Source organism: Palaemon carinicauda, chromosome 8 (genome assembly GCF_036898095.1).
Source record: "Palaemon carinicauda isolate YSFRI2023 chromosome 8, ASM3689809v2, whole genome shotgun sequence".
Lineage (NCBI taxonomy): Eukaryota > Metazoa > Arthropoda > Malacostraca > Decapoda > Palaemonidae > Palaemon > Palaemon carinicauda.
In genome coordinates this window covers 123,469,507-123,492,521 of record NC_090732.1, presented here as the reverse complement: position 1 = coordinate 123,492,521, position 23,015 = coordinate 123,469,507, and the positions used below count along the sequence as shown (strand labels likewise).

Here is a 23,015-nt window from a genome sequence, read left to right as displayed (position 1 = left end):
AAACCTAAACACACTTCCGTCTAAGGGAAGGGTGGGTCATAAAAAGTGAAAGAGAGTCTATACTCTCTTCGACACCAACACTTCCGTCTAAGGGAAGGGTCGGCCATTTAAAAGTGAAAGAGAGTCCATACTCTCTTCGTCACCATAATAAAATCTATCCAAAACGAATTCAAGTTTTGAAATGAAGATAAAACCCCTGCATAGCGAAAGCTCAAAACTGGAATAGTGTACTTCACCAAAAAGTTGTGAAAACAAATCCAGTTAGGGACGGCGTATTAGTAGGTCTTGCCGGAGGCACGACAGAGGAAAAATTGAGTTCTTGTTGACAAGAAGTACTTGAGTACCTACTCACAGATGGCGCTGTTGTGTACACCCCCACCTGTATAGCGATCGCTGGCGTATCCCGACCGTAGATTTCTGTTGGGCAACAGAGTTGACAGCTACATGATCATCGGGTAAGATTAATATTGAAAAATTCTGTTTTCCCTACCAAAAGTTTTGTACAATATTATCTTTAGCATAAAAGCAGCTCTTTAGCCTACACACTTCCCCTCTTCAAGGTTGGTCTCATAAGGAATATCTAGTGTGTTTGATTTTTACTCTTGTTTGATAAATTAGAGTAAATTACTTTTTAAAGGATTAATTTACATAATAATGTACAAGACCAAACCAGGGTCCACAAGAATATAGAGGTTATACTTCCATCTACTGTATCTCTGTGGTAGGCCATTGCTCTCTGTTCCTGTCAGAAAGACAGTGTGCTTTGCTGTTTTACTGCTACAAACCTACATTTTGGCCATTTGTAACTTTTTTTTTCCAAATATAAAGGAAATATTGTAAACTGCTCTCTTGTAAGAGGTTTGCTGTACCATACCAAAAAATTAATCACACTACTTCCTACAACTCAAAAAAATCTCCATATATAATGTTCACTATCTTGAGATTAGTGAAGAATTCTATAAAATTGAAAATATAATCTTAATATACGTAAAAATTGTTGATCCTAGACTAAACTCTAGGTATATATTGAAAGTAAATTAGACCATAAAAGCTAGAACTCTTCATAAAGGGGAATCTTTCTAAAATTAACAAACAAGGTTAGTTACCAATATGCAGACCTCATTTTGTACACTATTTGAGAGCCAACCAAAGTTAGGACACAAGATAGAGGTTAGTAAAGGTAGAATGCAGTTAAATTAAATATCACAAAATTAATGTTGGGGAGTAAGGAATTCAAAAGGAATTTTCTTCCTAAATGGTGATTATGCACAATTAAAGATATATTCACTAGAACAGTTTCATATAAAATTTTTCATTAATTGCAAAAAATCATCCATGCTTAAAATGTTCACAGCTCTTTTGTTCTGATATATAAATTTATATAAAAATTCAAATACATTGGGTAAACTGTAAAAGCAGTGCAGCATTTGAGATCTATAAGCTTTTACCAAACTTAGAGCATTCATTACAGTGGTACTTCAAGATGAGGAACAATAATTGTTAAGTTTATACATACATACAGTACTCTTACCTGACATTAAACAGTAATGGGAACTTATGGCATCAGCAATCCTCCTAACTAAATTGCCGTATTTTCCGTGTGATAAGACGCTACAAGTGGTAAGACACACCCTTAAATTAGCGAGGCAGTTTTAGAAAAAAAAAATGAGGATTTTAAAAACCTCTTAGTCATGGACTCTAGCGAGATTATTGTCTGGCACTGTAACTTTTCTTATTTTGGGTGAATTATGAAATGGTTAAGTTAATATTAATCAGCTATATGCCGATTATCCCAAATTTGTTACATATTCATATAAGAAACCACTAAATCAGTCGTAGTTTCCACCACAACTACACGTTTAGTCATAGTGTTTGGTGTTTCAAGTGTTGTTTACATGAAAGCATCGCTGCCAAAGGTTCATAAAATTTTGTTAAAGAGGTAAAATTCTAGTAATATTTCCAAAATTTCTCATATAGCCTATAAATTTTCACACAAAATGTAATTATTGATTAAAGAAATCTAGATATTCTTTCAGGTGGAATAATTTTGCTACTGTTTATGTGATTTTTAGGGTAGTTACTTTTTCTGCAAATTGGTAATACTGCAATCAACAAACTGAAGTTTTTTTCCCAGGTCGTATTCAGCAACTGTTTGTTTGTATTATTTCGTAACTCAGGAAACAAAGTCATTATCGATATATTGCTTTGTTACAAAATATCAACAAGAATGAGAAAATAGATATATACTGCATAAACAACTAATATGTCATAGCGTCGTCTGCTATGAGACCATTAGTTAGCATGTTTGCTTGTAGAAGGGGGTTAGCCAGTCATCAGCAGATTACCAAAAAGAAAAAAAATGTGCTATTGTACTTCATTAAAGGAAGTGCAATTTAAAAATAAATGAATATTACATATGAATGATAATTGTAGGTTTATATTCTATCTCGTCAGTTTGAGTGCTTGTATGTCAATAGTTGGGTGTTTGAGGGGTGTTAAACTCTCTTATACAACTTTTTCCTAAGTGTTAAGACGCAGGGTGATTTTGGGGGGCATTTTTCGTGAAAAAAGGTGCGTCTTATGAGACGGGAAATATGGTACTCCCTCAACAGGATAGTAAAAATTATAAGTAGATATTTGCTTTAGCAGATCAATAATAATTGCAACATGCAGAACTTTCCTACTGAATACACCTAAAATACCTGCACATGTGCAATGAGAAAAATTTGGTGTTTTAATACCAAAATACTATCAAAAGTATAACGTTACAGCAAAATCAAAATTACTCAAATGAAAAAAATGGTCATAAAACCAATCTATAAATGTATATCAGAAGCTTGCCTAGCAATGAATATCCTTGTCCTGAAATCAACAATATGCAGACTCTGATACAATGACAACAATTATGTACCCAAAATAAGGATCATCACTGAAGACCTAATTCTTTAGTAATATCCTTAGTTTAAAGAAATTTATGAAAGAAAATAATTAGTAAAAAATAAAAAATTAAAATATCCAAGACTACAGATCTCATCACCCATGCTTGAGACTACAATACAGTACAAGAGCGTGAACATTTCATATAGTTAGCGAACATCATAAATAGTTTCATTTTCTACCGCAATGTACCAAACGTTGTAATATACCAAATTAAATCAATAAAAACAAAAGCATATCAATCCCTTTTTTACCTTAAAAACTGTTTATAAATTGGGAGAGGAAACATTTTTTGATTAATTCTTTCCTGGAAGGTGTGATAAATCATGTGGCTTAGAACAAACAAACAAATTTTGTTGGTGAATTTCTACATAATTACCATAAGAAGAATATTAAGTCTTCTCCCCAGAAGGAGCACCTGAAACAAACCTATTTTCAATAAATATGACCAATTGATTACATGAAAAACCTAAAAAATATTGTATTTTTCCTGTGAAAAGATAAATTAGATTGCATATAACTAATAAAGAAAAAGAACATGAAATTCTAGGATAATCTCTACAATTTCTAAATAAAACTCTAGTACTTGCAATTCATAACACATCAGAAGACTGTCTCATTTTTTTTTTCTTATTATAACTGCCCTATTACATCTTCATTCACCTTTACACCTTTCCACAAATAGTCAACAATTCCTCATATGTAATATGATCTCATATTACATATAGTAGTACCTCTACATACGTACGATCTTAATTCGTTCCGGGAACTGCTTCGTATGTTAAAACGATCGTATGTTGGAGCAAATATTCCCAAAAGAACACACTGTAATTTGTATAATTTGTTCCACACCCCAAAAACCCATGATAACTCCTTAATAAATTGCTACATATAATTACACATAAAACTAATACAATTCCGTAATACAGAAAGATCTAAAAAAGAATAATAATGAAGAAGAAATAAATAAAAAAGGGGTTTTTAATGACACTTTACCTTAGAGACAGGCCAACGCAGGTGTAGGAATTGCTACGCAGGAGGAGACGGAAGATCAGCGAGGAGGTAGAGATGGCGACTGCGATAACGTACCGTAACTTACTCTAACTTACACTACGTGAGCTTTAACCTAACTTAGCTTATTTTTTTTTTTCCTTTCTATATTTCATATTTTTTTTCTTTTTTTATTTTTAATTTGCATCACTTTCACTCGATTCGGTCTTACTTTTCTTTGCTTCACTTTCTTTCTCTTCATCAAGATCACTAGACCGCTTTGTAGATTTTTTAAAGAAACTATCTAAAGAAAGTTGCTTGATACGGCTTTTTAGAATTTTTCTGAAATGAGTTAAACAGACATCATCGAATTGCGAAACTACACGGCAAACCTGAAGTTTCTGTGGGTGATGCTTATCAATGAAATAAACCATGTGTTGATGATATGCTAACATCTGTTTTACTTCAGCCGAACTCGAGATGTGACCTACCTCTTAGATCTCCTCCGACTCACTCAACTGCGCTTGGAACTCATCATGCTGCATGGCTTGCAGCTCCTTGAGTTCCTGGGTGGTGAGCTCTTCATGATGCTCATCGACAAATTTGGTGATGTCATCTTCATTGACCTCCAGACCAATAGACTTGCCAAGGGATACAATCTCTTCTACATCTTCCTCTACAGCAAGCACAGGTTCAGGCTCGGGGCCAAACCTTCAAAATCTCTGGGAGAAACAGCAGCAGGCCAAAGCTTCTTCCAAGCTGAATTCAGTGTCCGATGAGTTACTCCCTCCCAAGCCTGATCTATGATCTTTAAGCAGTGCATGATATTGAAATGGCTCCTCCAAAATTCACGCAAAGTTAAGTTGGCGCTTTGCGTGACATTAAAGCACTGCTTAAATAAGTGCTTGGTGTAGAGCTTCTTGAAATTAGAGATGACTTGCTGGTCCATGGGCTGGAGGATAGGGGTGGTGTTCGGTGGAAGATACAGCACTCTGATGAATTTGTACTGGTCGATGATATCATCTTTGAGTCCTGGGGGGTGAGCGGGTGCATTATCCAAGCAAAGCAAGCACTTCAAAGGCAAATTCCCCTCCTGAAGGTACTTCTTGATAGCAGGGCCAAAAACTAGGTTTACCCATTCAACAAAGATATGCCTAGTGACCCAAGCCTTAGAATTAGCACGCCACAAAACATGCAGCATGTCCTTATTGATTCTATGTGCCTTAAATGCCCTAGGATTTTCGGAATGGTAAACCAATACCGCCTTTATTTTGCAGTCCACGCTGGCGTTGGCACAAAGGGCAAGAGTCAACCGATCCTTCATAGGCTTATGTCCAGGCATTTTCTTCTCTTAGGCAGTAATGTATATTCGTCTAGGCATCTTTTTCCAAAACAGACCGGTTTCATCACAGTTGAAAACTTGCTGCTCTACGTAGCCTTCCTCCTCCGCGATCTTTTCGAACTTCTTAACAAAATCGTTAGCAGCCTTGGTGTCCGAACTTGAAAGCCTCTCCGTGCCGAACAACTGAATGAATCCTGGTCCGTTTCTTAAATTTCTCGAACCAACCTCGAGATGCCTTGAATTCCTCCATCGTAGGATTGGTTGAACTTTCCCCCGTGTCACCCCCAGAGCCCGCTGTCTTCAAGTCACAATAGATAGCGCTGGCCTTCTCACAAATGATTGTTTCAGTGATCGTATCACCAACAATCTCTCTGTCCTTTATCCATATCAACAAAAGGCGTTCCATCTCTTCCAGGGTAGGGCTACGACGTTTAGAAATAATGGTGATCCCCTTCGATGGTTTGACTGCTTTAATGGCTGCCTTCTGTTTGATAATCGTCGAGATCGTACACATATTCCGGCCATATTGTTTAGCCAGATCGCTCACACGAACACCGCGCTAATGTTTTTCTGTAATTTCTTGCTTTAGTTCTAATGAAAGCATTGACTTCTTCCTTTTCTCACCACTACTACTTCCTGAACTAAAACTAAGCTTCTTAGGACCCATGATTATCATAAAATCAAAAAACAAAATGTGAAAAAGGAAGATAAAAAGCACTGTTAATAACGGAGCGAACAGAGGACAACCACATGATACGCACGAGAACAGAAAAATGATCAAGGCGACGCTTGATGGCATTCCGCAGACGTGCTGCCGTCTACCGGCGTAAACAAGAAACTACAATTGACACTTCGAGAAAATTCTACGTGTATAATCTACGTCGGATGTTGGAGCAAGACTTCGGGTGTCGAGACGAAAATTTGATCGAATTATACTTCGGGTGTTGGAACAATCGTATGTAGAGGTTCCACTGTATTGGCATCTACTCTAGCTATGAATCTCAACATTCTCAGGGCACAACCTTTCCCAATCTCTTTCATTACCCTTGTCAGTGCCCATCTTTCTGTTCCACAGAGTAATACAAGCTTTAGATATTGATTACCAGTCCTTCCCCTCTCTACTAATGGAAAATGAACAATGTAATAATCATCTGGAAATTAAATATAAAAGCACACTTGATGAGGTCAACCAAAAGTGTCACACCTGCATAAATACTATGCAATCACAAGGACCCCATTTATACTGCAGTGTAGCATTCCTATGTGAGTAGTTCCTGGAGAAAGGGTATTGGATGTTTTGATAAAAAAAAAAGAATTGATTCATAATTTAAGGTCGTGAAGTTCACACTTTGTAGATATTGCCTGTGACCTACAGGTAATATTCAACAAAATTATATGGATTTTTGCAACTTGAATTGGTAATGAAAGCAATATGAAAAGAGTTAAAACTGTAAACATGGAAACATATAAAGAAGTATGAGGAAAAAGGTCAGGAAACAAAAAGATGATTATGACGAGGAATGAAACAAGGCTTTAGAGATGAAAAAAGAAATACTGTTGATGATTAGATGATTAAAGAGAAGCAAGACTTTACCACATAAACAAGTATAAAAATCTTAATTTTTGAAGGCTTTGGGAAGCCAAGATTTTCACAGATGAGATTAATTTTGCTTTTAACTTTTAGGAGAAACTAAGCAAAGATCAAGTATGCTTTACGTTTCAAATTTTCTAGCAGAGCATCCTCATTATGTTAGTTTGATAAACCCAATTCACATCCATAGACTCTCATAGGGGTTTCCTGAAGAAATTGTCCCTAATGAAACGTATTAATGGCAAAGTTGAATATTTTACTTAAAAGGGAGCAAAAGGGGAAGGATGAAAGTAAAAAACACAACGAAGCTTGTGCCAAATGGATGTTGTACCAGAATATTTAGTAACATCTACAATGCACCAAGCAAAGATTATTGCATGTGGTGCCCACTATGGGGATACATTACTCAAGAAATGCATCTAGGAATCAAAAACATTTCTTGGCCCTTGTCAAGATACTGCACAAACTTTTCAAACAATTTCAAGATGACGATATATACAGTAGAGTACAGTAGTTCAAATATATGAAATTAAGTAGTAAGACAACAACAAAAGAAATGGGCTTTAAAAAGTGCAATTGGGTAACTTTGGAACACGTTACAAGACACTTTATGGAAAAACCCTGTAAAATGATATTTTAATTATAAAATAAATTTTTGAATATACTTACCCGGTGAATATATAGCCGCAACTCTGTTGCTCGACAGACAAAAAAACTGTACAAAAAACTCGCCAGCGATCGCTATACAGGTTGCGGGTGTGCCCATCAGCGCCAACTGTCGGCCAGATACCATACTCCATGTAAACAAAGACTCAATTTTCTTCTCATCCCACTGCGTCTCTATTGGGGAGGAAGGGAGGGTCGTTTAATTTATATATTCACCGGGTAAGTATATTCAAAAATTTATTTTATAATTAAAATATCATTTTTAAATATTTAACTTAGCCGGTGAATATATAGCTGATTCACACCCAGGGTGGTGGGTAGAGACCAGTTAAATATGTTTACATCTTATGAGCTAAGAGTTTTTATTTCATTTTAGAAGTTATCAAAATAACAAAAACAAAATAAATAGGTACCTGGTAAGGAAGTCGACTTAGACGATTACTCTGCCTTATAAGTACGTCTTCCTTACGGAGCCTCGAGATCCTCTTAGGATGCTGACAGACCCCTAGGAGCTGAAGTATCAAGGGCTGCAACCCATACAACAGGACCTCATCAAACCCCTAATCTGGGCGCTCTCAAGAAATGACTTTCACCACCCGCCAAATCAACCAGGATGCGAAAGGCTTCTTAGCCTTCCGGACAACCCATAAAAAACAACATTTCAAGAGACAGATTAAAAGGATATGGAATTAGGGAATTGTAGTGGTTGAGCCCTCACCCACTACTGCACTCGCTGCTACGAATGGTCCCAGTGTGTAGCAGTTCTCGTAAAGAGACTGGACATCTTTCAAGTAAAATGACGCGAACACTGACTTGCTTCTCCAATAGGTTGCGTCCATTATACTTTGCAGAGATCTATTTTGCTTAAAGGCCACGGAAGTTGCTACAGCTCTAACTTCGTGCGTCTTCACCTTAAGCAAAGTTCGGTCTTCCTCACTCAGATGTGAATGAGCTTCTCGTATTAACAATCTGTTAAAGTATGACCAAGCATTCTTTGACATAGGTAAGGATGGTTTCTTAACTGAACACCATAAAGCTTCAGATTGGCCTCGTAAAGGTTTAGTACGCTTTAAATAGAACTTAAGAGCTCTTACAGGGCATAAGACTCTTTCTAGTTCATTGCCTACGATCTCCGATAAGCTGGGAATATCGAAAGATTTAGGCCAAGGCCGAGAAGGCAGCTCATTTTTGGCTAGAAAACCAAGTTGCAGCGAACAAGTGGCTTTTTCCGACGAAAATCCGATGTTCTTGCTGAAGGCATGAATCTCACTGACTCTTTTAGCCGAGGCTAAGCATACCAGGAAAAGAGTCTTTAGAGTGAGATCTTTCAGGGAGGCTGATTGTAACGGCTCCAACCTGTCTGACACGAGGAATCTTAGTACCACGTCTAAATTCCATCCAGGGGTAGCCAAACGACGCTCCTTGGTGGTCTCAAAAGACTTAAGGAGGTCTTGCAGATCTTTATTGTTGGAAAGATCTAAGCCTCTATGCCGGAAGACCGATGCCAACATGCTTCTGTAGCCCTTGATAGTGGGAGCTGAAAGGGATCATCCTTTTCTCAGGTATAAGAGAAAATCAGCTATTTGAGCTACAGAGGTACTGGTCGAGGATACAGAAACTGACTTGCACCAGTCTCGGAAGACTTCCCACTTCGATTGGTAGACTCTAATGGTAGACGCTCTCCTTGCTCTAGCAATCGCACTGGCTGCCTCCTTCGAAAAGCCTCTAGCTCTCGAGAGTCTTTCGATAATCTGAAGGCAGTCAGACGAAGAGCGTGGAGGCTTTGGTGTACCTTCTTTACGTGTGGCTGACGTAGAAGGTCTACCCTTAGAGGAAGACTTCTGGGAACGTCTACTAACCATCGAAGTACCTCGGTGAACCATTCTCTCGCGGGCCAGAGGGGAGCAACTAACGTCAACCTTGTCCCTTCGTGAGAGGCGAACTTCTGCAGTACCTTGTTGACAATCTTGAACGGTGGGAATGCGTAGAGATCCAGATGTGACCAATCTAGGAGGAAGGCATCTATATATATTGCTGCTGGGTCCGGGACTGGGGAGCAATAGATTGGAAGCCTCTTGGTCAGCGAGGTTGCAAAGAGATCTATGGTTGGTTGACCCCAAGTGGCCCAAAGTCTCTTGCACACATCCTTGTGGAGGGTCCATTCGGTTGGAATTACTTGCCCTTTCCGACTGAGACAATCTGCTATGACGTTCAAGTCGCCTTGGATGAACCTCGTTACTAGGGAGATGTCTTGACCTTTTGACAAGATGAGCAGGTCCCTTACGATCTCGTACAACGTCAGTGAGTGGGTACCTCCTTGTTTGGAGATGTACGCCAAGGCCGTGGTGTTGTCCGAGTTTACTTCCACCACTTTGCCTCGAAGGAGATACTCGAAGCTTTTCAAGGCCAGATGAACTGCCAACAGCTCCTTGCAGTTGATATGCATGCTCCTCTGACTCGAGTTCCACAGACCTGAGTATTCCCGACCGTCCAGTGTCGCGCCCCAGCCCAAGTCCGATGCGTCCGAGAAGAGAACGTGGTGGGGAGTCTGAACAGCCAGGGGAAGACCCTCTCTTAGGTTGATAGTGTCCTTCCACCAAGTCAGACAAGACTTTATCTTTCCGGAAATCGGGATCGAAACCGCTTCTAGCGTCTTGTCCTTTTTCCAGTGAAAAGCCAGATGGTATTGAAGAGGACGGAGGTGTAGTCTTCCTAGTGATACAAACTGTTCCAGGGATGACAGCGTCCCCACCAGACTCATCCATTCCTTCTTCAGCATCTTCTGGATGGATAGCAGGGCTTGATCTATTCTGGGGGCTGATCGTCTTGTTGTTCAGCAACGTCCTCATCAGATAGTTCCTCATCCGAAAACTGATGAGGAAACGGCAACGGAGTGGGCAACGTCTGGCTCGCTGAGTCCGGTCGCACTGGTGCATGCGTGACGGAGCCGGACGCAACGTCATGGAACTGCTGCACAGTCTGTGAACTGTCAACAACCATGGGTGCGCGAGGACGCATAGCGTCCACCCGAGACTGTCTAGACCGTCTGGGTTGTGCAGTCAACACCATACCGGGTTGCGGAGGTTGACGCACCGCGTCAAATCAAGTCACCTCTAATGGTTGTTAAACGTCCTGAACGTCAACAACCACCTCCGAGCGTCGCTTAACGTCAACGTGCGGCTGGCAACCCACACTGGGTCGCATCGGTGGAGGAACCACCTCAACTGGTAGACGCGAGAAGGTTACCTCAGCGTCAACAGGACGCACAACCGACCGCTTGGAAGGTTGTTGGCCAGAAGGTTCAGCAGCAACCTTCTCCGCATTAAAGTCCTCCATCAAGGACGCAAGCTTGGACTGCATGTCTTGCAGCAAAGCCCATTTAGGGTCTACGGGAGTAGGTTCGGCAACAGACGGGGTTAGCGACTGAGGCGGTACCGCTTTCCCTCCCTGAAAGCCTTGTTTATGCATGACATAATTGTACAGCAAAACTTCAAAGGCTCTAAAACAGCTGTGAAGTAGACCTGTAAAATCTTGGAGCGTCTCCTGGCCAGGAGCCAGGGAGAGTCTACGAGATTTGAGAAGTCTATCTGGGCAGAGGCAGGAACTCCCAAGCCGAGAACTTCTCTCGTGTCATATCAGACTCTCGCTCTATAAGCCAGTTTAAAAGATGGGAAAGCAAAGGCTGTATCCCCCAAACTCCTCCTGGTGATAAACCAGTCGCCTAGCAAACGTAAAGCTCTCTAGGAGAGCGAGAGAGCACTAGCTTATAAACAACAGCTTCAAAGTAGCTAGGCCTAGTGTAAGCTTTGACGTTTAGGCGAACGAGGAGCAGCAGTTACAAAAAGATCCGGACAAAGATCCTTAAAAATCAGCATGATTTAATTAAAGTCCATAGAGGGCTAAGCAGCTTTAGGCTCCTCTCCGTCTGACAGAGTCCTTAAGGGAATATCAGTAGGAGGGGGAACAGCAACTTCCTCATCTAAAGGAACCTTGTCTGATAATAGCTGAGTCTCAAGTAAGGGAGAGACCTACCGTGGTGGCAATGCTTTACAAGCAGAGTCCACACGCACTGGTGCATAGGTAGCGGACCAGGACGCAACGTCATGTAACTGCTTGACAGTCTGTGAACTGTCAACAACAACAGGTGCGAGAGACCAGGACGCAACGTCATGTAACTGCTTGACAGTCTGTGAACTGTCAACAACAACAGGTGCGTGAGGACGCACAGCGTCCACTCGAGACTGCTTTGACTGCCTAGACTGAGCAGTCAAAACAACTCTAGAATGCGGAGGTTAACGCACAGCGTCAAAACAAGTAAACTCCGATTGTTAGCGAAACGTCCTGAACGTCAACAGGAGCATCAGCAAGTGGCCTAACGTCCAAATGTGGCTGAAAATCCACATGAGGCCGCATCGAGTGTGGTTCTAAACAACCTGACTGACATGACTTAGCTACGACAACGTCAACAGGACGCACAAAGGAACGTTAGGTTGGCTGAAAGCCAGGATCTCGATGAGATAAACGGCTAGGCTCAACGGACTAATCTGCAGAATAGTCTTCCATAAAGGAGGCAAGCTTATTCTGCATGTCTTGCCGTACAACCCATTTAAGATCAACGGAAATGGTTGCGGTAAGAGACGAGGGTAACGTCTGTGACCGCAACACTTTGCCAACAAAAAAGACTCTCGGAGTCTGTGTTACGCTTTTGTTAGGCGGCGAGCAGTTTTCCGATGATTGCATAGGGTCAGAGCTGTCCTAATGGCTGCAACCAGGACACTGGACCTGTCCTGAAAGGACTGACTTTCGCTTAAGGGCCTCGAAACCTTGTTTCAGGTTTCTTATGCGAAAAGCCTTCGGATGACGAGGAGAAAATTGTCTCTCTCGCCTTATGGTAGGGGAGATCTTGGTAAGATACACCCGATACCATAGAGGGAAACGTCTGTTCGCTGATCAAGGCCTCTCGAACCCATAAGTCGTACGACATTACTTCTCCCCTGGGCTTGGGAGCATGCAAGAGGTCCCGGACTAGGTGAACGACAGGCACGAACAGACGAACCCTCGGACGCAACACTGTAACACTTTGCGCAATATCACTTTATCACTACGATTTTCTGTTTTGCACTTATTTCACTGAAATCAAAGCTTTTACTGATTTCTACCTGAAGCACGCAATTCTACCCTCATCAAAAGGTAGTAAATGCGAAATCAGTCGTATAATGCAAGCACATTAATACCAGCAAAAAAACAGTAAACATCTTTTAAGATAAAAAAATTCAGTGGTTGGGGAAGAGAAGAAACACTAGTTCATTCAAAACTACGTTTTCAATCTCTCACCGTACATTGCCTGGGGACGAGAATAAAACTAAAAACGTTTTATCCTTTCTCCCCGTACAGAGACTAGGGACGAGAGTAACTTGAGAACAACGTTACCCGCTTGAACGGAACGTTTTCTCTCCTCTCTCTCCCTCCGTCTCTATCTCTCTCTCTCTTTCTCTCTTGATTTCGCACCTAAGAGAAGAGCCCAATTACATTTCGTCAAAAAAACATGTTATTTGACCAAAGGAAAAAACTGAAAGGTTTTTCAATTAAAAAGTTCCTTTAAAATAGAATTTAAAACATTTAAACTTTGAAAGAAGAATGAACAAAACGTCAGAATCGATTTACTCATTCTGCAAAGTGAAACCGTGATACTCTCTCTCTCTATCGTAACGATAGAGCGCAAACTGCGTAGCATAAATAAACTAAACGTTAGTTCATCTTTGAAAACAGTACGAAGACTATTCAAAGAAATTCTTTCATAAAATATTTATTAAAAATATTCATTTAAAAAGTTTTAAATCATTAGCTCTTTAAAAGCTATTTACGAATGAAAGGGCTCAACGTTGTTTAACTTCGGTTTCCAAGTTAGGACCGCCTACTCTCAGGAAAGGTCGCATATAAACAAAACATTAAAATTTATTTTTTATGTTTATTATAAATGGAAAGTTAATCGAAGAGGCCTAATAAAGGCGGTGAGATATAAAATATATAGAGGAAAATCTATAATTAATTTATAACGTGATAAGATAATTATTAAAAGCCTAAACACACTTCCGTCTAAGGGAAGGGTCGGCCATTTAAAAGTCAAAGAAAGTCCATACTCTCTTTGTCACCAAAAATTAAATCTATCCAAAACGAGTTCAAGATTTAAGATGAAGATAAAAACACCTGCATTGCGAAAGCTCAAACCAAAATGAAGTACTTCACCAAATATGTTGAGAAAACTCCAGGTTCTACAGCGAGTAAAAGTACGTCTTGTCGACACGTCGACAGAGAGAAAATTGAGTCTTTGTTTACATGGAGTATGGTATCTGGCCGACAGTTGGCGCTGATGGGCACACCCGCAACCTGTATAGCGATCGCTGGCGAGTTTTTAGTACAGTTTTTTTGTCTGTCGAGCAACAGAGTTGCAGCTATATATTCACCGGCTAAGTTAAATATTTAAAAAGTGTAGTACATAAAAGGGACTAAAGTACAGCAGCTAATCTCAGCAGCACCTCATCTATATTTCTCATTTACAAACTGACATGATAATTAAATCTCGCATATCACATCTACTGCATCTTAGTGATGATGCCGCATACATATAACTTTCTGTCACAATAAGGTAACATACCTGTTTGGATCTTCCTTATAACCTGCAGGAACTTCAAAATAAGAGTCGGGGATATCATCTTTGAATGCAAACTCTTGGAATGTAATTTTTGCTGACACAGTAGGTAGGATTGGAATATCTGCAAAAGAGAAAAAGCAGATTCATCAACATACTGTATAGTAAAATGCATTATGAAATAAAAACCAATTATAATAAAATTTACTCTTTTGATACAGAAATACCATCGAGCACATCCAACCATTTGACAAAACCAAACAAAAACCATGTATTTTTCTCTTTTCCTATATCTCTACCCTTCATGCACTTAGCTGGTGTCTGATAGCTCTCTATCGGGAGGAAGATGGGGCCTGCTGGCATGGTGTTACTAAAAGTATCATTCTTTCCTAGGTCATGGAGTACCTTTACAGTTCCTACTAACCTTTTGAAATAACTGAAAGTGGTGAGAAGGATAGGAAATATGTGACTTGCACATAAGTAGAGTATTGAAATGATAAATTTCATTATAAAATATTTTTATTTTGTTGAATTATACCTGCTAGTCACGTTTCTGAGTACCACACACTATAGGAAATGGGTCAGTTAGGGCAATAAAAATGATTCTATTAGTACATTAAAAAAAAAAAATAATATATCTCAACTTATGAACCTTTAATAAACAGTCCATGTTAACCTTGACTGTTGGAATAATTAAGGCTATTTTAACTTTTATCCATAGTTATTACTCTATGCATTATTAAAGTTTGGGACTTCTGAGTGACCCAAACAAAAAACTTACGTATCTCTTCCTCAAAAAATTATAGAAAGTAAAACTAAGTACAAAAATTTACCATCTTTCTTCTTTGCCTACAGCTTTTCCCATTTCTAAATTTATACGAGGCAAAAATAATATCTATCTACATTAAATCACAACATCCTTTGCTGAGACTACAGGACCCAAAGTCCAACACTCTTGTAAGTTATCCTAGCTAATCCATAATGTTTGAAAAAACACCACTTAGCTGCTTTAATAACTTTTCCTATTAAAAGAAAATAAAAATTAAGGAAAGTAGCCGTACTCCTAATACCATGTGCTCTAACTTTCAGAGGTGGAATATATTTTACATCAAACTTTTGATGAGCTTGAGTGATAAAGCTTTTAACAAGAAAAGACTAACATTCTTTGAAGAAGGACAGCTGGGTATTTTAAGACAAAAAAAAAAAAAAAAAAAAAAAATAACATGTTCTGCTCTATCCAGATAGACTTTCAATGTTCTAATTGGACGCAGAATCCTATCTTCTGAATATTAACTTTCTGAGCAAAGGACTGAATATAATTTAATCTAAAGTAATTTTTATCTCTGAAACATAGTAAAAGTGATAAAAACGTTTTATCAACAGGAAAGAAACCCCACATTTGAAGAGTGACTGCAGGTCCCCAAATAAATTTCACTGAAGCCAAGGCTATAAGGAAGAGAGTACTGACAATAGGCACTTTTAGGTTTAACTTTTTCAAGGGCTCATAATCTGGATCTTTCAAAAATTGTAAAACTATATCTAAATTCAAGTGAAAAAATCTAATCACAGATGCTCCTCAATACTGAAAGTTCTGAAGGTATCTGCAATAGTATTTGTAGACAGATAAAATCCAATATGTTTCAGAGTTGTATTGAGCTTTAACCTGTAGCCTTTACTAGCTGAAGGAGAGTTTTTCTTGAAGAAAAAACTGGAAAACTTAGCATTATCTCAACTGGTTTTAGTTACTGAAAGCACATGAACTATACCAGTTACAATAAATATGCCATTGTTTTTGGTTGAGTTTATATTTTTTATAGATACCTTCCTTTATTTGCACGATACAAACTACTAGATGTTCTTTTATTTCCTAACAGAAGCAATCCAGTGAACAGCAAAAGCCTACTTCTCAGAATATAAGGTGAATAGTATCCTGCAGTTAGCTGTATCAAATGGTTGTTTTGTTGAGTAACTTGTACAAAAGGTAATTTGAGATTTGTCCAGCAAGTCAAACTTCTTGGCACTTGAGACAGTCGAGTACTTGTGGAATGAAAAATAACAAAATTTTAATATTCATTATTTCCATAATTACCTGGGGTTCACTGTGCTCCTCAGTCAAAGCCCTACACTTTTCTTCCCTCAATATTAATGTAAATTTAAAAGCATGAAATAATTTTTTCTCTCTCCTCCCTCACTCAAATTGCCTATTACCTTACTATGGTATGGTTTAGCAATGTCATCTGTGGTGATTTATGGTATACTGCAAGCTTGGTGACAATTCATATTTGGAAGTTGATTCGAAAAACAAAGAACCTCTTGACATCACTAACCAGTAAGTAGGTGGGAGGAATTAGGTGAACCCCAAGTAAGTATTGAAATATAAATACTATTAACCCTTTGAGAACCAGCCCCTCAACAAATGATTTGGCATTCAAGTCCCAGGTTCTTTATTGGACATTTTTCTTAACTAATCTTATTACAAAAACTATGAAAGATAGGATTTTCCAACATTTATCATCTGCCTTTTTTTATATTTTACATAATATTATCACTAGAAAATAAGAAAAATAAGACAAAATAAGACTTTACAGCATTTATTATTGTCTAACTTAATACATTTCCTTTCCATTAATATGTAATGTTATGTAAACTTTTAATTACTGGATGTTAAATACATCTATTGCACTAAAGGGAGTAGAAAATTGAACAAAATATGTCCAGCGGTGCTTAAAGGGTAAAATTCAGTTTGCTTCAATTAATCTTACATAGTCTTTTTTTAAAAGCCTCTCATGAATGGCAGATGCAAGGGACAGTGACATTGTCCTGGAGACTGACCATAATACATATAATCAGTACCCAAGACCCCTCTCCATCCAAGCTACGACAAAGGAGGGCCAAGCAATGGCTGCTGATGACTCAGCAGATAGACGTGTAGGCTCCCCCAAAACAACCCATCCTTAGCTCACAAGGATGGTTAGGTTGTAGCGACCAAAGGAGTTTGAGCGGAACTCAAACCCCAATCTGGCAATCCCTAGGCAAGAATGCTACCACCCATACTTAATCCCATACTCCTATGGAGGTGATGAGAGGGAAAAATCTCTTTACATACCAACCTGAAATAGCTCCCCTTTAAATTCAATCAATATTCAATGGGTCATCAAAACTAGATTTACCAACTCAAAAGTTACCATTTCTACAGGAAGTAAGAGGAATTCTCTTTTTTCTTTCTCAATACAACACAATTCAGCAGTGAGAAAAAACTAAATACTGTATACAATGCTCATGCGGGCCAAAAAATAATAGCAACTCTTAAGCTAGACTATAACTAATACAAAACTACATAATACATACTTAAGGAACCAATTAAACTTGAACATTTGCTGCTGCTACTACAGGATCTAAACCTCAACCAGACCTCCTTCAAACAGAGTTTGAAATATATACCATATTAAAATATTGGAAACTATCAATTAAAATTAATTTAATTCTATCTTCTAAACTTTAACATGAGGAGAAAGACAAATATTCTATTTATTCTGTACATCAAATCTCTGCTTCTGATATTTCCCCAATCCCTTTCTTCAGTTAACCAATCTGTAGATCTTAAGTTTAATGAAGATCTTTTGTTGAAATTTACAACTGGGTCCAGTAAATAAGCTGAAAGTATGGCTAGTGACTGACCAGCATAAACTGACACTCTGTAAATATTTAATGAAAAAAAAAAAAAAAATAGCAAAATGAGGGCTTTATCTTGTTTGAACAGAATCTACGTAGTAGACATTGACAAATAAGCAGAGCTATTTTTCTCAGGTTTGCTTTTACAATAGTTTATAATATTCACTCTCAAATTTTCTTATTAACTATTCCACCCTTTGATCTTACAAATTATCATCTCAATAATGTTTGATTATTTTGATTATGTCAAAATGCCATTAAAATTATTTGAGTTGCCTTTTTTCACTATTGCTTTATAAAAACTGGCTGAAAGAAAAAGCATCTGAAGGATTCTCTCTAACTCCTATACTTTACGAAAAACTAGATACGACAATACGTAATTGGTCTTTCTCATGACTGCAGTCCTAAGAAATAAAACGCCTATTCTACCTTTTGGAGGGGAATCATTGATAGCTGAAGCTTCTTATCCTCAAAGGGGTGGGAAAAAAAGGTAGCCAAGGTGTCTGGGGTTATCTAGCAAAGTGACATATTCCTCTGAAAGGCCATCCATGTTTTCACACTGATTGATATTATCTTGTGGATGAAGACTTCTTGCAGCTCGTCAAATAAGTCATATTGTGAGTGGATAAATCCCTCTCATTTATACACAATAGGTTTCTGGTTACTGCCAAGATATTGACCATGTAAACGGTATACTCAACTCCTGTTCACAGGACTACTTTCACTCTTCAGAGGATTGTATTTTGAACACTCAGTAGTCAAGTGGAAGACAACTAGGAATTTACCTAGAATGACAAGCCAGCCTTTTCAGAGCTCCTCTAATGGGTTTATGAGATTTCCTTAAAGGAAAAACCTTAGAGACCTAATGAGGAAGTCTCAACTGCTGAGGTTGAGAATGGCTAGCAAAGTGGATTGCTAATAATCTATTCACCCTGACCATAGCAATGATAACTTGCACCCTGTAGCTGACATGAGGTTTTGAATGGAGTTATGAAATGCCCCAAAAGGGTTCAGTGGCCAATTCCCTCATTTTTTGGCTTAAGGATCTACATAAATGTCACTGTATTCAACTGGCGACATCTTAGGATAAACCATGAAGTTCACTAACTCTTTTTGCTGAAGCTAAAGCGAGTAGGAATACCATCTTCACAGTGAGCTGGCAATCTGCTGCCTGTCGCAATGGTTCGTAGGGAGCACCCTTCAGAGATCAAAGGACGCGAACAATGTTCTAAGGAGGACTTCTATTTTCTGACAGGGAGCAAGTGATCTCATAGCTTTGTATGAGGAGTGACAATTCCAACGAAGAGGAAAGACTGACTCCTTTCAGTCTAAAGGCCATTCTTAGGGCTGAGCGGTAGCCTTTCAATGCCGAGATCGGGAGCTTTTCCTCCGGAAGGTATACAAGGAACTCCGCTATAACTGGAATATGTGGCATCAGGGAGACAGTCCACTTTGCCTAGTAAACTTACGCAGAAGATCTTAGGCATCCACACATCCTTCTCGCAACTTGTTGCAAAAAGCCTCTCTGTGAGAGGAGTGCTGGATAGTCTTCAGGCATGAAGACGAAAAGAAGTTACTGCCTTGTGAAAGATGTTCATATGTGGTTGTCTGAGTAGAACTTGTCGTGGAGGGAGTTCTCTCGGGAGCTCTATCAGGAGCTGCAGAAGGTCCGAGAACCATTCTGCATGATGCCATAGCAGAGCTATGAGCATCATGAATATATGGTTTGATGCTCTGGTCTTATTAAGCACCCTTCTCATCAGACAAAACAGGGGAAAGGTGTACATGTTGATGGTGTCCCACCGTTGTTGGAATGCATTTTGCCAGAGCCTGAGGAACAGTACAGCAGGAGCCTAAAGTTCCAGGATGTCACAAACAGGACCACAGACGGGGAATCCAACAAGTCAGGAGTTTGTTGGCTATCAGATGATTCAAAGACCATTCGATGCCTACTGAGTCACCCTGCTTAGATTGTCTGTGAGCACATTCCTTTTGCCCGGAATGAACCCAGTTGACAGTGACACCGAATGATGTTCTGTCCATCTTTACATCTCTATTGCTAGATGGCATAGGGGCTGCAAAAAGGTACCACCTTGTTTATTTACGTAAGCCACTACTGTGTTGTCGTTGCTCACCAGCACTACAGAGTGACCTGCCAGCAACTGTTGGAGAGCTAGAAAGGCTGCTCTTATCCCTAACAGATTTATGTTCTGGTCTCGGACCATAGCCCAGAGGCCATATGGTGCAGCATGTGGGCACCCCACCCTTCTTTCGATGCGTCTGAATAGAGCATCAATTCCCGGGGAAAAGACGAGAAGGTCTATTCCACTGCGGAGGTTCTCTTCTGTCACCCACCACTGAAGATCCATCTTTTGCTCCTGTTCCATAGAGATTAGCGTATCACGGAGCTGGTGTACTGGCTCCACTTGGATTTCAGTGGTCACTGGAGAGATTGAATCCTGAGGCAACCGCTGGGCACTAGATGGGCCAGGGATGCTAGGTGACCTAGGAGACACAACCACTATTGGGCAGGAAGCTCTTCTCATCTGAGGAAGGGGCTTGCCACCTCCCTCAGCCTGTGTACTCCGATGTCTATTATCATACCCAGGTATACCAGTCTTTGAGAGGGAAGCAGTGAGGACTTCTCGAGATTTATCACGATCACCAGATCTTGACAAAACTGTCATCACCAAGTCTACTAGAATCAGTCAATTGTGGCGATATTGTAGAGATGAATGTCCATTCTGTGAGACCAGGATAACACTAGGACGAACACTCTCGTGAAGACTTGAGGTACTGTCAAAAGACCGAAGCACAGCACTTTTAACTGGTACTCCCTGTTTTCGTGTATGATCCGAGGATACTTCCTTAAAGTTGGATGGAAGATCGCCGATCTCACAAACTAGAACGCTGGCTGAAGGAGGACGAACGTAAAGAACTACAGTTCCTGGAAGACAAAGAGGTCGACGAGGAGAGAGCGAACAGGTGTGCTGTTCACAAATAGAACTTACTGGAACAGGGGAAGGCAAAAGGCTGGGCTTCTCACATAGCCAGAGTGTCAACAGGAGACAAGACGTCAACTACAGAGGCAACAGGAAAAGGATCCCTCCGGGCACCACGGTGTAAAAGCTGAAGGACGACTTCATTGGAAGAAGGTCCAGCCACAACCAACAATGGCCAAGCCTGCAACACATCTGAAAGAGAAAATGGCTAGTCTAAGGGGGGGACCGAAGGTGCTTCTTTAGAGAAAGCAACAACATCCCCGGTGCCCAGAAGTTGCCATGGAGTTAGCTGGTCTAAGCTCCTACTCGGAAGAGGCAGAACGAGGAGGGTCTTCGGGAAGAGGTCAGGGGGTGAGTGAAGAAGTCCGAGGTCTCTTAGCCATCGAAAAAGACCTCGAAGGTGAAGGGTCTCTTTAAGACTTATTCTATTGCTGGCATCCAAACTTCTCCCACTGGGAGGCACACCACTCCCTACACTCATCGCAAGTGGAACCCTGCTCACAGCGACGTATATTGGTTGGTCTTGACCGAGAACATGAAGGTGCCGCAAGTGACCCTTTAATGCCCTGGAGAAGTGCGCACGAGGAGCGTCAAGAAGAACAATCATATCGGAAATAGAGATAAAATGGAGAAGCAGTGATGTGTGAGTGAGCAGGGTAGCTGGCAACCCCCCGGCTACCACCTCCACATCCCCAACTAGTAGTTGAGTGGTTGCCATCTTGCATTAAAGTCTTAATGGCTAGTCTTCCAGCTTTGCCAAAAGATAATTCCTAGTAATTAGCATAAGGTTTGTTTAGTGTCGGAACAACTAAGATCACATGAAAATCTGTAAATCCAAGGCACTTGATAACCCTAAATATATAATTTCTTTTAGAATAAGGGAACATAGAATCACTCCTTTCATCAATATTAACACCTGTTACTAGTCAGCAATTTATATAGACAACTAAACACACTGAATATCAAATTCTTATCATCATTACTGGCCAAGCCCTGGTTGGTTAAGCAAGCTCCTACAAGCTCAAGTGCTACAACAGGAAAAGCACTTAAGTACAAAAATTAATTAGTCAACGAATAAGCTATGTATGAAATAAAAAATAAATAATAAAATTCAACATATATTAAAATCAGTAATTAAATTAAAATGAATCATTCACATGTAAACTATGAATCAAGAGTTATGTCAACCTGTTCAACTGAGAACCGCTTGAACTTCTGAAGTTTCATTGATTCAACTACCAGATTAGGAAGGTCATTCCAAAATTTAGTCATATCTAGAATAAAAACTCCTAGAATAATGTACTGAGCTTCATTAAGAAGACGGAAAGGCTGTAAAAATTAACTGCATTCCTAGTAGTACAAGCAGAATGGTACAGTATGGATAGATATGCATGCAAAGGATGGTCAATTTTATGAAAAATGTATGCAAAATACACAAAGAACTAACTGAACATCAGTACCAGAGATTTATATACAGATTCTGGATACAGAATGTAACAGACTGCACGTTTTTGTCCAACAAATTAAGCAGCTGAAAACCAGACAAGAGAAGAATACTCAAAAACATGGTAGAATGAAACAATCTAAATGTTTTCTGAGGAAAGATTGACCATCAAATTTTTTTTTTTTTTTTTTTATGCAATTGAAGAAGAGACCAGATGTTTCATAAAAAGAGATTTTAAATCAAGAATAATTCCTAGAATTTCAAATGGGTTGTATGTAATTAGAGATGTCAATGTGAAGATCTGGATGAAGATGAGCCATGGTCCTTGAAATACTTACAATCATGCTTTGAGTTTTGCTAGGGTTCAACTTTTCCTACCCCCCAATAACATGCAACTTGCATTAATTTAGCTCCCTCTTCATTACGGGATTCAGCAACCACAGATCTACATTCAGGAGATAAAATTGATGCAGACAATGGCATCATCTGCATATGCAAAAAGTTTGTTATTTAGGGCAAACAACACATAGTGCATATATAGTATGAAAAGTAATGAGCATAGTGGTATTCCACTAACCAGTGGAATACCAAATACTATATTCCTGTAGTCACAATGGTACCCATCAACAACTCTACAATCTTTTACTTATAAATCAAATAATGACGCTAAGAAAAGATCTACCTATTCCCATTTGTATAAGTTTGAAACAAGGGCCTCATGA

The 23,015-nt window shown here is 39.4% G+C and overlaps 1 protein-coding gene across 1 annotated transcript in view; it reads right to left on the bottom strand.

The window, feature by feature from the left end:
- Positions 1-23,015, bottom strand: part of LOC137645866 (ankyrin repeat domain-containing protein 13C) — a 185,527-nt gene that overhangs the window by 12,312 nt on the left and 150,200 nt on the right. Inside the window, exon 10 of the mRNA XM_068378862.1 lies at positions 14,182-14,299. Coding sequence (XP_068234963.1) covers positions 14,182-14,299 — 118 coding nt within the window. The remainder of the gene's footprint in view (positions 1-14,181; positions 14,300-23,015) is intronic.